Source organism: Trichechus manatus, unplaced genomic scaffold (genome assembly GCF_000243295.1).
Source record: "Trichechus manatus latirostris isolate Lorelei unplaced genomic scaffold, TriManLat1.0 scaffold00028, whole genome shotgun sequence".
Classification (NCBI taxonomy): Eukaryota; Metazoa; Chordata; class Mammalia; order Sirenia; family Trichechidae; genus Trichechus; species Trichechus manatus.
This window is the reverse complement of record NW_004443964.1, coordinates 21,014,290-21,030,793: the sequence shown is the minus strand read 5'-3', so window position 1 is coordinate 21,030,793 and position 16,504 is coordinate 21,014,290. Positions and strand designations below refer to the sequence as shown.

The following is a 16,504-nucleotide window of genomic DNA, read 5'->3' as shown; positions in this document are numbered from 1 at the left end:
TGGTATCTCATAATCTGTTCTTCTTAATATCCTTCAGAAGAATTTTAGTGTTTTCTTCACATAGGTCTAACAACGTTTGTTAAGTTTATTCCTAGGTACTTTAGAGATTTTTTATTGCTATTGTGAATGGAATCTTTCTTCCATTACATTTTCTAATTGCTCATTGGTGGTACATAGGAAAGCTATTGAGGTTTGTCTGATTTTGTATCTAGCCACCTCACTGAATTCTCATATTACCTGTACCCATTGCCGTCGAGTCGATTCCAACTCTTAGCCACCCTATAGTAGAGTACAGCTGCCCTATAGGATTTCCAAGGCTGTGAATCTTTGCGGAAGCAGACTGCCACACCTTTCGGTCAACTGAGTGCTTAACCACTGTACTACCAGGGCTCCTTCTGAATTCTCATCTTACTTTCACAAATAATTTTAGTTGATCTCTTGAGCTTTTTAGATTGTCCATCTGTTATGGATTGAATCGTGTCCCCCAAAACCGTGTATCAGTTTGGCTAGGCCATGATTCCCAGTACTGTGTGATTGTCCACCGTTTTGTCACCTGATGTGATTTTCCTATGTGTTGTAAATCCTACTTCTACGATGTTACTGAGGTAAGATTAGTGTCCCTGTGCTGAGAAGTTCCTAGACCAGGGGGAGATTTATGACAAGGACCTTCCCCCAGAGCTGACAGGGAGAGAAAGCCTTCCCCTGGAGCTGACACCATGAATTTGGAATTCCAACCTCCTAGACTGTCAGAGAATAAATTTCTCTTTGTTGAAACCATCCATTTGGGATATTTCTGTTACAGCAGCACTAGATAACCAAGACACCATCATTTCACATGCAAATAGTGATAGTTTTGTCTGTGTTTTCAATACTTACATCCCATTTATTTTTCTTATTGCATTGATTAATACCTTCTAAGCGATGTTGAATATACCAGCAGTAACAGGCATCCTTATTCCTAATTTGAAAGCAATGCTGTTGTCTAAGTTTCTGGTAGATACTTTTATCAAGTTAAGGATGTTTCTTCATTTTCCTATTTCTAAGCATTTTTATTAGGAATTATATGTTGAATGTTACCTAAAACAGTTGATAAAATATATTAAAATATATGCAAATCCTAAACTATGTAGTGTGGAAGAGTAAGGAACTGTTAAACAGGATAGAATCCTTGTGCTCAGAAAGGTTATCATCTAGCAGCAGAGATGAGGCTTAAAATAAATAAAAGGAATGAATAAAGGTTTGGAGATACTGGTCATTGTGATGGATAACCATGATTGTGCTTTCTTCCAAAACAGATTTATTCTCATAGAGCAGCATCAAAGGAAGATAAAGAAGGATCCTCACGGTAAATATCAGTCTGTCAATTTGTAAAAAATGTTTATTGTAGTTAAAATATATATAACAAAACATTCAGAGTCTGACAGTTTTTAAAATAGAATTTTAGAACCGGAGGAGAACTTAGAGGGCCTCTATTTCAATCCCCTGGGTTTACAGTAAGGAAATTACCAAAGGCAGGAAGAATATACTCACTCACCTTAACACTTTATCTGGCTCCAACAAAATTAGCCCCCCAGCCCAACCTGAGTTTGATGGGACTAGCACAGAGGCATCTGCTGTCGCGAGTCCTTTCAGCGGAGAGTTAGGCTATGCCTGTTTCTTCCTGCTGTTGGTAAGCAAGGGTAGGAAAGGCCACATGGTCTTGGGTAAGAGTGCTGGTCTCATTCAAGGCTAGTGAAAGGTAGAATATATGTGTTTTTCCTGTAAAGTGGCAGGAAAACGTCACTTCTCATCCTACTGGTTGTTAAGCCCCTACTCTTCATTCCCCTAATCCAAACCTCATAGAGTTTTAACTGTGAGGGGTCTTAGCCAGCAGCTTTCTCAAACAGAGAGGGAGAAAGGGAAAATGTCTTGCTCCGTGGTCTCACCACTAGGGGTTGTCAGAAAGAGGATGACTCCTTCCCATGTGGGTGTTTCTCCATTGATTACATTGTGCTTGGACCATAATCTACATTTTATATCATGACTCAGTACATGCAAACTTAATGTAGACATGGCTGCTAATGTAGGCATAAGTAGTTTCTAAAGCAAACTTGGAGTCCCTGGGTGGCGCACTCAGCTGCTAACTGAAAGGTTGGAGATTTGAGTCCACTTGGAGGCACTTCAGAAGAAAGACCTGGCTATCTACTGCTGAAAAACCAGCCATTGAAAGCCCTGTGGAGCACAGTTTTACTCTGACACACATGGGGTCATCACGAGTTGGCAGCGACCTGATGGCAACTATTTTTTTTAAACTTATTACACAGTATGCACTCTGATATTTTCTGTTCTGTTCAGATTTTTCTTTTAATGTTAGTCATGACCTTTAAATTGACTTCACAACCCACTCATTAATTAGTGACCACCTACAATATGAAAATCAGTGAGCTCAATAACTTTGCTAGTTAGACTCAGGCATTTACTTGGTGTGATTCGATTTACAGAATAAAGCAGCTAGAAAAATAGAAACACCTTCTCTTCCACTCACCCTCACTCCCCAGAGAATGAAGCATGAGACCAGCTCTGAAGGGGACTGATGTAAATGTTTCTGGATAGGGCTGCCCAGTATGGTTGTGCAGTTTGTTCACTGCACGAGGGTACTTGGCCAAGGAGGTAAGTGGGGCTGAAAATTCTGCCTAGCCTACATGCCAAGCCATGTACAGAGGTCTCCCCAGAGACATCGTGGGGCCCTGTGGACAGATACAGAGAGCTCCTGGAAGTCCGATAGGCATGGAGTTGTTCTCAAGCCCCAAGTCTGTGGTGATTTTGCTAGTTGTGATTACAGGTGGAGGTAAACTTTTGAGTCCTGCTGAGACCAGAGATACGCATTATGAGGGACATGGAAAATGATATGAATCACTAATTGTCTTGCGTGTGTGTTTCTCCCCAAGGGGCTTTTTCCGAAGTCTGCTTCATAGGAGATGCACGTCAGAAAGTGAAAGTCAGGTACATTTGGGGAAGATCCAGTGCTGTGGCAGGAGAAAGCAGGAGAGATGCAGAGTTAATAGCTCCCTTTCTCTTTTCTAGGAGGGCTTTTTCTGGAGAAGGCGGCCACATTGGCTCAGGGATATGTATAGACCTCTCAATGCCACCCGCAAGAAAAACATGGCACAGAAGCTACACGACAAGGATTCTTCTGATGAGGATGAGATTTTCAACAAGGACGCCAGGTAAATGATAGGGGACAATTTAAATTTCTTATCTAAAATGAGTAGGTATCCAAAGGGGGAAAATGCAGAACCCAATTTCAAATTCTCATGGAGTCCAGACTTTCTGGAGCCTTGGAGGCTGGATGAACCCCTAAAACTATTACCCTGAGATAATCTTTAAACCTTAAACCAAATATATCCCCTAAGGTCTTTTTAAAACCAAACAATAGTTTAGCTTAACTAGTAAAGAATGTCTGCCTTGAGCATCGTGCTTTTTTCATATCTACCTACATGGGATGAAACTGACAACAGCAACACCAACAGCCCCCTACGGCTTAGAGGGCAATGAGTTTATGTTAGTGGGGGATGAACAACTCAGGAAACGAGGGTGAGAATGGTTGCACAACTCAAAGAATATAGTCAATGTCACTGAACTGTACATGTAGAAAATGTTGAATTGGTATATGTTTTGCTGTGTATATTCTCAACAACAAAATAAATAAAATTTTTTTAAAAAGACAAAAATAATAAAATGAGGAGGTAATGCAAAGTTTAATTACTCCTTTCAAGAATAAGAGCCATTGGCATTGTTCTTCTTATCCCAGGGAGGCCAGTGAGGCCGCAACAGAGAAGTCCGCGCCTACAGAGACTGTTATAGAGATCGGTGAGGAAAGTGAAACGCCTGGTGACAAGACACCAGGGTGAACCCCATCCTGCCTCAGGCCACCCGCAAATTTTATTTTCTGATATTGGCTTTTCAGTATTGCTTGTAAAATACCTAGTTTTCTCATATTAAAATATATAAAGTCTATAACCAGTTCTAGCCATGTGGTAAGGAATTGAAATGTAAATAGTTAAATATTTACATAAAAGTAACAGGGTGTCGATCAAGGGCCATAGGCAAGAAAAGCAGGGCTGAAACTAGAATCCCTGCTGGTAGCCATTCCATAAGCGGCCAGGTGGGCAACGAAGGACGAATGGGACTTTACTACCCCTTTTCCCCAGTATAACCCATCCCAGGGAAATGGAAAACAAATCAGCCACAAGGGGTGTAGATTATTAAATAAAGTACCAGTTTTTTCTGACTGTCTCTCCTCTGTGCCTCATTCAAACCTGTGTTCTCTGACACAATTGACCCCAAGCCCATAGGGGATCATCCACCTTCTGGATCCTCTCATAAGTTCTTTGAAATTGCTAGAATATTTGGATCTCCATTGTGCAGCCAAGTCCTTCTTTTTTCTCAAGATCTCAAACTCATGCAAAAATGTGTGTCCTATTTTGATAAGGGGTTCTCTGCTCTTACCAGCTGGTGGAAAATTCATATTTTTCTTTTTAAACCATCCCAACCCTTGGTGTTATGGATTGAATTGTGTCCCCCAAAAATGTGTGTCAACTTGGCTAGGCCATGATTCCCAGTATTGTATGATTGTTCACTGTTTTGTCATCTGATGTGAGTTTCGTATATGTTGTAAATCCTACTGTGATGGTTAAGATTGTGTGTCAGCTTGGCTGGGCCATGATTCTCCGTGTTTTAATGTAATCACTCCCATGATTGAATATACTGTGAGAAGCCAATCAGATGAAAGGGAGTCTCCTTGGGGGTGTGGCCCGCCTCTGTATATAAGCAGACGTTCTGGCTTTTTACTCTCTCTGGATCCTCCGGCTGCTTCCTGTCGTCTCATCTCCCGTTCTTGGGACTTGAGCTGTCAGCTTATCTGCTGGACCTGGGATTTGTTGATCTGCACAGCCTGTGAGTGGGAGCCCGGCTCTCCGACCTTCCGATCTTGGGCTTGCCAGCTTCTGCAGCTGTGTGACTTGGGAGAGGCCTCTACCCTGATCCACAGACTTGGGACATTCCAGTCTCTATAATCACGTGAGCTGTATCCTAGATATAATCTCTCTCTATATATATATCTATACACTTTAGTGTTTTTGCTTCTCTAGAGAGCTCAGCCTAAGATACCTACCTCTGTGATGTTAATGAGGGAGGAATACAGGCAGTTATGTTAATGAGGCAGCACTCAACCTACAAGATTAGGTTGTGTCTTAAGTCAATCTCTTTTGAGATATAAAAGAGAGACCCAAGCACACAGACAGAGAGATCTCATACAACCAAGAAAGAAGCACCAGGAGCGTAGCGCATCCTTTGGACCTGAGACCCCTGCTCTGAGAAGCTCCTTGACCAGGGGAAGATTGATGACGAGGACCTTCCCCAAGAGCCAACAGAGCGAGAAAGCCTTCCCCTGGAGCTGGCGCCCTGAATTCAGACTTTTAGCTTCATAGACTATGAGAGAATAAATTTCTCTTTGTTAAAGCCATCCACTTGTGGTATTTCTGTTATAGCACCATTAGATAACTAAGACAGAATTTGGTACTGGGACTGGGGTGCTGCTCTAACAGATACCTAAAATGTGGAAGCAGTTTTGAAAGTGAGTGGATAGAGGCTAGACGAGTTTTAAAATGCCTAATAGTAAAACCCTACATTGCCTTAAAGAGACTGTTGGTGAAATTATGGACATTAAAGACAATTCTGGTGAGGACTCAGAAGGAAGTGAGGAGAGCTGTTACACTGGAGACAGCGCAGACGGCGAGAAGCAGCAGCAGAGAAATGGCAGCAGCAGAGAAATGGCAGCAGTAGAACCAGGAGACTGGCACAACACAGCGCTAGAGCCGACCCACCGAGCAAGAGAGCTGAGTGCCTTTGTGCAGGAGGCTTCCTGGCAAAGTGGGATGCTTCTGAGCACTTACTGGTGAAGCCAGGCTTGCTGACCTATGGAGCAAGAGAGCTGAGTGCCTTTGGCTGAAGTTTTCTAGTGGAATGGGGTGCTTTATCAGGTACTTCTTAGTGGAGCTTCAGAGCTTTGGAATGCTTGCCCCAGCAGGGCAGATGTGGGTGTGAGGCCTCAGGGTGGAGAGGCCAAGGAATAAGGAAGCAGAAGCTGAAGAGACGAGGAGCACAGGAAGCAGAGCTGCCTCAGTCTCAAAGCATAGGGCTTTGACCTTTGGGGTCTCAAAGGGTGGAGTCGCCACTCAAATGGACTAGTAGAATGGGGCCACCCAAATTCAAGGGAGCAGAGTTGCCATTCCAGTGGGCCTGGAAGGCAGAGCTTAAGCCCAGGCCTCGGGGCCACCACCCAGAATCCAGAGTGTGGCCGAAACCTAGAGTCTGGAGGGCAGGGCCATTGTCTAAATGGTCTCTGAGAACAGAGGGTTATTTTAAGCCATGAGAGCTAATGTAATGTGTTCTGCTGACTTGCTTGGTGCTTGTAATCCCTTCTTTCCCTCCAATTTCTCCCATTCGTAATGGAAATGTCTAGCTTGTGCCTGTTCTACCACTGTACTTTGGAAGCAGATTGTTTATATTCTGGATTTCACAGATGAAGAGGAATATTTGGATTTTAGACTTGGAGTTGATTTAAGACTTTTGATATGATATGATCAAGTGAATGTGTTTTACATGTGTCAAGGACATGAATTTTGGAGGGCCAAAGAGTGGAGTGTGATAGATTGCATTTTATCCTCCAAAAATATTTGTCAACTTGGCTAGGCCATGATTCCCAGTATTGCATGATTGTTCACTGTTTTGTCATCTGACGTGATTTTCCTATATGTTGTAAATCCTACCTCTGTGATGTTAATGAGGCAAGATTAGAGGAGGTTGTGTTAGTGAGGCAGGACTCAACCTACAGGATTAGGTTGTGTCTTAAATCAATCTCTTTTGAGATATAAAAGAGAGAAATAAGCAGAGAGACAGGGGAACCTCATACCACCAAGAAAGAAGCACCAGGAGCATAGCACGTCCTTTGGACTCGGGGAGCCTATTCTGAGAAGCTCCTCGACTGGGGAAGATTGATGACAAGGACCTTCCCCCAGAGCCAACAGAGAGAGAAGGCCTTCCCCTGGAGCTGGCACCCTGAATTCAGACTTCTAGCCTCCTAGATTATGAGAGAATAAATTTCTCTTTGTTAGAGCCATCCACCTGTGATATTTTAGTTATAGCAGCACTAGATAACTAAGACACTTAGGTAGCTCTCAGGAAGGGACTGGAAGGTCAGTGTAAAGGAGGAATGTGTGAGAAAGTAATTGCCCATGATTGCCCTCTTCAGGCCTGGGAGGGTGCTGATTTAGAAATGTATTGGTGGGGCCACTTCTCTGCTCAGGTATACTGCCCTAGCCTCTAGAGAACCCCACCAGGGATCAAATGTATGCTGCTTGGCCCCCTCCAGCTCGGCCCAGCACCAGATCTACCCGCTTCTTTCCTCACCCTCCAGGCTGCATGATTCCAAGTGACAATACAAGTAAAAATTGCAGAAGATGCAAGGGTTCCTGCACTCATTCTGCTCATCCATGCAAGAATCAGACATTTTAAGAGCACAAAGAGGGGATGCCTACCCCTATTTAAATATTTTCCTAAAAGCAAAGAAACAGTCATTCATTCACATTTGTAAGTCAGTGAGAGCTAAACACATTAGTGAGTAAAGAAATTCTGAATGAGCAAGATTTGCTAATCGACCTCAATGACCACAAATAAATGCTGGCAACTCAGTAATCTGAGATGAAGAATGATGCCAACCAAGGAACCACAGCACACAGTCCCCCAGAAGAGCAATGCAGTTGGGCAATGGCCTCCCAGCATATTTTGCTGGTTAGGCTTCCAAGCGAAGTGAACAGCTCAGCTGTACCTCATCTGGTCCGTCAGTTTGCCAATGCTGGGCAAGAGATACCTGTTCTCTTAATACTGACCTGAGTTACGTCTCAGCGTTCTTTACTGAGGATGAAAACCAAGTGTCTGTCTCTGTGTGGTGACCTCTGAGAGCCAACAAATATTTACTGTGTTTAAAGCACAAGACTAAATAATATAATAATAATAGGAAGCAGCAGCAGCTACCATTTACACTTGCTTACTTGGTGGCAAGCTGTGGGTTACACATTTTACAGTCTTACCTCATTTAGTTCAACCATCTGTGGAAGGATATTTTGTTATCCTCATTTGACAGATAAAGAAACAAAGAATGTAAGTAACCAGCCCAAGTGCCCTAGGCCACACATCCAAAATGGATGAGTTCGGGTTTCAAGTGTCCACAGGAAAATACAATTCCTCAAAGTATATTCTGCCAACCTCTATCCTCAAATATCACTGGGCTGCTTATTTAAAAGGCTGATTCCTGGACACTTCCCTTCCAAACCTACATGCCTGCCCCACCTGAATCAATCTCGGGACAGAGAGGCCCATTCTAGAAACCACTGAGGTATGACAAGAAGGGCAGGGAGTTGAAGGAAGCAGAGGTTCTCTGGTTTCTTCTGGGCTGGAGGCAGCAGGGAGATGACTGTGGGGAGGAAGGGCAGAGCAGTGGGAGGTGAGAGGACTGGTGTCTGGTTAGGTCTGTGAGAATGGGAGGCATGACTGAGTCTTACCTTGGACTCCCAACATAGGTAAGCCTGGACTACTGCTCACCTCCACAGACATCGGGGCCTCTTGCTCCTGGAAGTCCCCAGACTCAACCAGCTCTGGCTCCGAGGACCTGGTGTGAGTGAGATGCTGTTGTTGAGGCCTGGAGAGTGGGGGTGGAGGACCAGTGGAGCAGAGAGAAGCACATATTCAAGAAGAGAAAAAAATCCTGAGGCCTGAAGCAAAAGTGGGAAGTGGTTCAAGTTTAGAGTGTCTGTGTTAGAGAGTGGTTTGGTGTCATACTGTGAAGCGTCTTCACTTATAGGGCTAAAGGAAATTAAGGCTCAAACTGTGATCCATATGAAGGTTTCCTGGGGATGAGGGCCACGCCCCAAGGATGGTGGAGCAATAAGATAGAAGGAGCCTGGGCCCCTGACAAGGGGAGCACTAAACTAGCCCTGACTCCTAGCCGGATTGTTAGATGAAAGATTGAGAAACTTCCCTCTTATTTAACCCACTATTCTTTGGTTCTCTATTGCAGCAGCTGACCCTGTAGCCTAGTAAAGGAGTAAGTATATGTATAGGGCAGGTGTGGCCACAATAATGCTGTGTAATAAACCATTCCAAAACTTGGTGAGTTGAAATACCAGCTCTCACAGACCTGCAGGTTGGCTGGGGCGGCTGTGCTTTAACTCTGTGCTGGTTCAGCTCTGCTTCTTACTGTAGGGCTGCAGATTAGCGGGGGTGGCTCTGTCCCATGTGTGTTCGTTCTGGGGTCCAGACTGAAGAGTCAGCAGTGACCCAGGAGAAGCTCTTCTCATGGTGAAGGCAGAGGCATAAGAAGGCAAGCAGAAACTTGAACGGCCTCTTAAAGCCTAGACTCAGAACTGGCACACTTGCATTTCTGCCCCATTCCATGGGCCAAAGCAAGTCACATGGCCAACGCCAAACCCAGCGGAGAAGAAAGTACACTCTGCCCACAAAGAGACAAAAGAGTGTGGATGCAGGGAAGGGTGAAGAATTGGGGCCAATAATTCTATATTCCCCAGTATATGAACGAGTTCTTGTTTGCTGGTTATACACCCTGGTTCTACTCTTCTAGGAGTTTCCTATAAATGGAGCATAGCGACACGTGATGCCTATCAATAAAAAGACTTAACCACTGTTTTCTATTAGGTCAGGAACCCTGACAAGGCAAGAATCCCATCTCCTTTCTCTCACAGCTCCCTCCTCCCCTCAATGCCTAGGACAGGCCCTGACCTTAGTGATGACTCAAGGAATATTATTAAAGGTCATTCCTTTATTCTCCCCATGTGATTCCTTAAACGAAATACAGACCGGCATCTTAAAGGTCAGTGCATACTATATATTTGCCCCATAAACTGCAAAGGGACTGGGTCATTTGGAGCTTCAATCTGTACCCAGATCTGACACCAAATCCTGTGCCCACTGCTTCCCACAGGGAACACCAGAAGAAAAGGCGTATATGGGGTTAAACACGAAAGCAGGTGATATGGATTGAATTATGTCCCCCCAAAATGTGTCGTAAATCCTAACCTCTATGCTCTTGATTGTAATCCCATTTGGTTGTCTTTGTTATATTAGTGAGGCAGGATTAGTGTAGGGTGTATCCTCAGTCAATCTCTTTTGAGATAAAAAGATTAATCAAGTGAGCAAAGAGAGAGAAGAGATGGGGTAAGAAAGATGCTAAGACACATGGAGACCTCCAAGGAAGCAGAAGCTGAAGAGAAAAGGACCTTCTTCCAGAGCTGACAGAGAGGGAAAGGCTTCCCCTCGAGCCAGCGCTCTGAATTAGGACTTTTAGCCCCCGAAACTGTGAGAAAATAAATTTCTGTAAAAGCCATCCACTCGTGGTATTTCTCTTACAGCAGCAACAGATAACTCAGACAGCAGGTTAGTGAAGTTTCTTTCTCTAGAAGCCATTTAAAACTAGAAATATTCTTATAACCTGAAATACCTAAGAGGAAGGCTGTCTAAAGGCACAAAGTAGCCAGGGATCCACATGGATTTAAGGACAACTTAGGAACAGTGAGATTCACCATCAGAGCCTCCACTGTTCCACAAAGTCCCTCGGCCCCTCTCATAAGAGCAAAAGCCAAATCGGCTCCAGATGCTTGACCTTAATTGCTGCCTTTCTCAGGAGACTTTGCACTTTAAAGGAGAACCAAGAGAGCCATGATTAACCCTAAAGAATGGCATAGTCACCACGGAATATCGGGCACCGTGGGTGGAAAGTGCGTTTTAGGGTAGTGATTCACGGTAAATCGTTTTCCCATTCCCCAAGAGGGCCTATTCAATGTCAAGCTGTCTCAGGCTCTGGTTGATCAAACTAGAGGGATGTGGAAACTAGGGTTGGTGCAAGATGTCTTGGTTTTGATATATATGGAAGATTTTAGAGCTTGTTATGAAAAGTGATGGTCCAGGATTCTCCAGGCTGGGTTAATAAGGATTGCCTTAGTAGATTGCAAGAGAAGGATATTATGCAGCAATTTTTTTCTGTTTTTTTCAAATGAGGCAAACTGGAAGAATCTATCTCCAAGATATGTAGGGGCTACTAAGTGAACAAAAAGGAGCCCTGGTGTCTCAGTGGTTAGGTGCTCGACTGCTAACCAAGAGGTTGGCAGCTCAAACCCACCAGTGGCTCCACAGGAGAAAGATGTGGCAGTCTGCTTCTATAAAGATCACAGCCTTGGAAACCCCATGGGGTAGCTCTGTCCTATAGGGTTGCTATGAATCAGAATCAACTCGACAGCACACAACAAGTGAACAAAGCAAGATGTAGTACAATGTATATAGTACGTGTGGTGCACTGAATTACTTAATACGGCCCTTCTAGCCATGCACGGTCTTGTGACTCCCACAAAATGATTGGGTGGTACTAGGCAAATAAGGTGCTTGTGGCCCACCAAGGGGATTGGACAGCCTGCTAATAATGCAGATATGATGCATGGAACCCTTGGGGTGGGACTATGCAAAGAAGGTATGTGGAAATCTTGTAGGGGATTGGTCAGTTTTGCAATCCTGCTAGGCTTAAAATGAACCAATCACAGAACAGGGCAGGGGGGTTGGGGGTGGGATCTTGCTACCACCAAGAAGAAGAGCCAGGAATGGAGCACCTCTTTAGACCCAGGTTCCCTGCACTGAGAGCCTCTTAAACTCAGGACACAGATAGAGCTGTAACATTGGAGAAGGTGTGAGATGGAGAAACGGCAGCTGCAGAACGAGAAGACTGGTACTGCACAGCGAGGTGGGCTTCCCAGCCCACTGAGCAAGGTGGCTACAATGGGCATGCTGACCCACAGAGCTAGAGAGCTCAGCGCCTTTGGCAGGAGGCTTCCTGGCCGAGTAGGGTGCCTACGGGCACTTATTGGTGGAACTAAAGGGCTTTGTAACACTTCCCCAAGCAGGGCAGAGGCCAGACTGAGGGGCCAAGGGGCTGAGAGCTGAGAAAGAAGCCTTTTGCAGGCATGGCCGAGAAGCTGTCCTGACCAAAGAACTGTATCTTGAGTTGTTCCTGATCCTGAATTGTAACCTGTTACTTCCCTAATAAACCCCATGAGTATGTTCTGTGAGTTCTGCATGACCATTGTAATGAATTGATCCCAGCAGAGTAGAGAATGCTGTGGGAAGGACAGACTTGGCAAAAAGGTCGGAGGGTGGAGGTATATTTGACCTCCACCTCATAGGAATCAGCCTTGGGCTGATGCTGAAGGTGATTCTCTCTCCCCCTCACGAAGTTAGACTAGGTCTAATGCTACCACGCCATTTTTATAGATGCTACTATGTGTTGTGTGTTACATGTTTAAAACTGTGGCTATTTAATACAAACCAAACTGAACAGTCGGCTCCTAAGTCACACTAGTCACATTTCAAGTACTCACTAGCTGTATGTAGCTACTGGCTACCATATGGGACAATGCACGTATCAACTATTTCCATCTCTACAGAAAGTTCTATCGGACAACCCTGGTGTGGAATAACTCTGGAAGGCCACTCAAGACACTGGTAATGGTTGTTGCCTTCAGGGAGGGAAACGGGAAGACTGCAGCACCATATACCCTTTCGTACCTTTTGAATTTCATACTATGCATTTGTACTACGTATTTGAAAATACATTTTAATAAACGAATTGGGAATTAGGAGTCCCCATATAGGGTTACTGCATCAGGGTAGTCGTAACCAGATTACTTTGCAATTTGCCTAAACCAAAATACATTAGTAGACATTATGACTTCACATTATCATATCCTTAGTTCTCCTGGAATGCTCTGCCATAGCAGTTAGTCTGCATTTTCCCCTAATTTAGGAAATAATATTGGAGTTATTATTCCCTGTCCTTGAGCATAAAGAATGTGACCCAGGTGGAGCTGGGCTCACAAGGACTCACAAGGACACATCAGCTGGGCCCTGAGGTGTAAAGACAATAGCTAAAATAATCTCGGAAAATATCTTCTAGGGGAACTTTCACATAAAGCCGATCAAACAGAACACAAAAGACTTTTTGTTTTAGCATTTAGTGAATAGAAATTTGTTGGACCAATGAAGACCCTCCTGACTCTCATTACTGAAACTTGTACCAATGACTGTTAAGAAAGACAATTCAAAATGTAGGATCACAGTTTCTAGCCAATCTGAAAAGGCTAAGCTTTCAATGGTTTTGCCCATTTGTAATGTTAGTATATACTGATGACTCTGTAATGGTCTTTGGACTTGGGCAGACATGGCTGTGGCAGCATGCTTGTCCATTTTCCCACTTTTGTCTATTCTGTATGGTTTCTGGACTTGGGCAGACACGGCTGTGGCAGCATGCTTGTCTGTTTTCCCACTTTTGTCTATTCTGTATGGTTTCTGGACTTGGGCAGACATGGCTCTGGCAGCATGCTTGTCCGTTTTACCACTTCTACCCCTTTTGAATATATGCCGAATAAAACTTTCTTTTGCTTTAGTAAACTTTATGACGTTTTTCCTCTACAACACCCCAGAGCCGTCTATTCCAGAAATCTGTCCTCTGGTGTGCTCTAGTCACTGCCTAGACCTGTCACACGGCTGTCACCCCCAACTTCCTCTCACTGTTTCCTGGGTTGGGAGCTTCATTTCCTGGTTCCCTTTTCTTCTCTCTTGGTTTACTCTTCTTCTGGAGCACAAACTCAGCTGAGAATCCCTTTCTAATGTTACAAAAAAAAAAAAAAAAAAAACTGTGGGCCTCCTCATTATAGTAATTGTACCATTAGTGCCCATTCAATGAAAAATATACACATAAGGACTACACTACTGAGCTTTTCCATCGTTTCTTCCCACAGATGTAGTCGATTTAATTACTGTGTTTTCTATCCAATGAGGTCCACATGTATAGTCACCATTTATATTGTTGTAAAAAGGTATTTGCAGTGAAGATGTAGTTGGTCTTGCGAAATTCTATCATGCGATCTCTGGTATTGTTTCTATCACCAAGGCCATATTTTCCAACAACCAATCGTTCTTTGTTTCCAACTTTCACATTCCAATCACCAGTAATTATCACTGCATCTTGATTGTATGTTTGATCAATTTCAGACTGCAGAAGTTGGTGAAAATTATGAATTTCCTCAGCTTTGGCCTTAGTGGTTGGTTCATAAATTTGAATAATAGTTGTATTAACTGGTCTTCCATGGAGGTGTATGGATATTATCCTATCACTGACAGTGTCGTACTTCATAGATCTTGAAATGTTCTTTTTGATGATGAGTGCAATGCTATTCCTCTTCAATTTGTCATTCCTAGCATAGTAGACCAATGATTGTCTGATTCAAAATGGCCAATACCAGTCCATTTCAGCTCACTAATGCCTAGGATATCACTGTTTATGCATTCCATTTAATTTTTGACAACTTCTAATTTTCCTGGATTTGTACTTCGGACATTCCATGTTCCGTTTATTAATGGGTGTTTGTGGCTGTTGCTTCTCATTCTGAGTCACACCACGTCAGCAAATGAAGGTCCTGAAAACTACTCCATCCACATCATTAAGGTCGACTCTACTTTGAGGAGGCAGCTCTTCCTCACTCACATTTTGAGTGCCTTCCAACCTGAGGGGCTCATCTTCCAGCACTATATCAGACAGTGTTCTGCTGCTATTCAGAAGATTAGACCACCAGGTCCTTCTTCCTAGTCTATCTTTCTTAGTCTGGAAGCTCCGTTGAAACCTGTCCACCATGGAGGACCCTGCTGGTATTTGAAATACTGGTGGCATAGCTTCCAGCATCACAGCAACATGCAAGCCACCACATTATGACAAACTGATAGATGTGTTGGAAAGAGATGATGGAAAAGCTCAATATCATCAGTCAGAACAAGGCCAGGGGCCAACTGAGAAACAGACTATCAGTTGCTGATATGCAAGATCAAGTTGAAGCTGAAGAAAATTAGAGCAAGTCCATGAGAACCAAAAGATGATCTTTAGTTGATCCCACCTGAATTTGAAGACCGTCTCAAGAATAGATTTGATGCATTGAACACTAATAACCAAAGACCAGATGAGTTGTGGAATGACATCAAGGACACCATACATGAAGAAAGCAAAAGGTCGTTAAAAGACAGGAAAGAAAGAAAAGACCAAAATGGATGTCAGAAGACACTCTGAAACTTGCTGTTGAACATACAGTAGCTAAACGAATGGAAGAAATGATGACGTAAAAGTTGAAGAGAAGATTTCAAAGGGCTCGAGAAGACAAAGTAAAGTATTATAATGAAATATGCAAAGATCTGGAGTTAGAAAACCAAAAGGGAAGAACAGACTTGGCGTTTGTCAAGCTGAAAGAATTGAAGTAAAAATTCATTCCTTGAGTTGCAATTTTGAAGGATTCTATGGGCAAAATATTGAACGATGCTTCAAAAGAAGACGGAAGGAATACACAGAGTGACTGTACCAAAAATAACTGGTTGATGTTCAGCCATTTCAGGAAGTAGAATATGATCAAGAACCAATGGTATTGAAGAAAGAAGTCCAAACTGCACTGAAGGCATTGGCAAAAAACAGGAAGGCTCCAGGAATTGATGGGATACTAACTGAGATGTTTCAACAAATGACAGCACTGGAGGTGCTCACTATGCCAAGAAATTTGGAAGACGGCTACCTGGCCAACCGACTGGAAGAGATGCATATTTGTGCCCATTCCAAAGAAAGGTGACCCAACAGAACATAGAAATTATCCAATGATATCATTAATATCACATGCAAGTAAAATTTTGCTGAAGATAATTCAAAAATGATTGTAGCAGTATATCGACAGGGAACTGTGAGAAATTCAAGCTGGTTTCAGAAGAGGACGTGAAATGAGGGAGATCATTGTTGATGTCAGATGTATCTTGGCTGAAAGCAGAGGATACCAAAAGACGTTTACCTGTGTTTTATTGGCTACGCAAAGCATCTGACTGTGTGGCTCATAAGAAATTTTGGATAACATTGGAAAGAATGGGAATTCCAGAACACTTAATTGTGCTCATGTGGAACCTGTACATAGACCAAGAGGCAGCTGTTCAAACAGAACAAGGGGATACTGCATGGTTTAAAATCAGGAAAAGTGTGTGTCAGGGTTGTATGCTTTCACCATAGTTATTCAATCCGTATGCTGAGCAAATAATCCAAAAAACTAGACTGTATGAACAATGAGGCATCAGGATTGGAGGAAGATTCACTGACAATCTGTGATATGCAGATGATACAAACTTGCTCGCTGAAAGTGAAAAGGACTCAAAGAACTTTCTGATGAAGATGAAAGACTGCAGCCTTCAGTATGGATTACAACCCAACATAAAGAAAACAAAAATCCTGACAACTGGACCAACGAGCAACATCATGATAAAAGGAGAAAAGATTAAAGTTGTCAGGCATTTCGTTTTGCTTGGATCCACAATCAACGCCCATGGAAAC

General features: G+C 43.4%; 2 protein-coding genes across 2 annotated transcripts in view; one reads left to right on the top strand and one right to left on the bottom strand.

Annotated features, from left to right (window-relative positions):
• The window catches only part of LOC101344778 (leucine-rich repeat-containing protein 37A2-like), a 65,998-nt gene extending 57,282 nt beyond the window's left edge, over window positions 1-8,716 (top strand). Inside the window, exons 12-16 of the mRNA XM_023729155.1 lie at window positions 1,296-1,345; window positions 2,928-2,982; window positions 3,064-3,206; window positions 3,791-3,849; window positions 8,619-8,716. Coding sequence (XP_023584923.1) covers window positions 1,296-1,345; window positions 2,928-2,982; window positions 3,064-3,206; window positions 3,791-3,849; window positions 8,619-8,716 — 405 coding nt within the window. The remainder of the gene's footprint in view (window positions 1-1,295; window positions 1,346-2,927; window positions 2,983-3,063; window positions 3,207-3,790; window positions 3,850-8,618) is intronic.
• The window catches only part of PLEKHM1 (pleckstrin homology and RUN domain containing M1), a 621,215-nt gene that overhangs the window by 312,430 nt on the left and 292,281 nt on the right, over window positions 1-16,504 (bottom strand). The gene's annotated exons all lie outside the window — the stretch shown is intronic.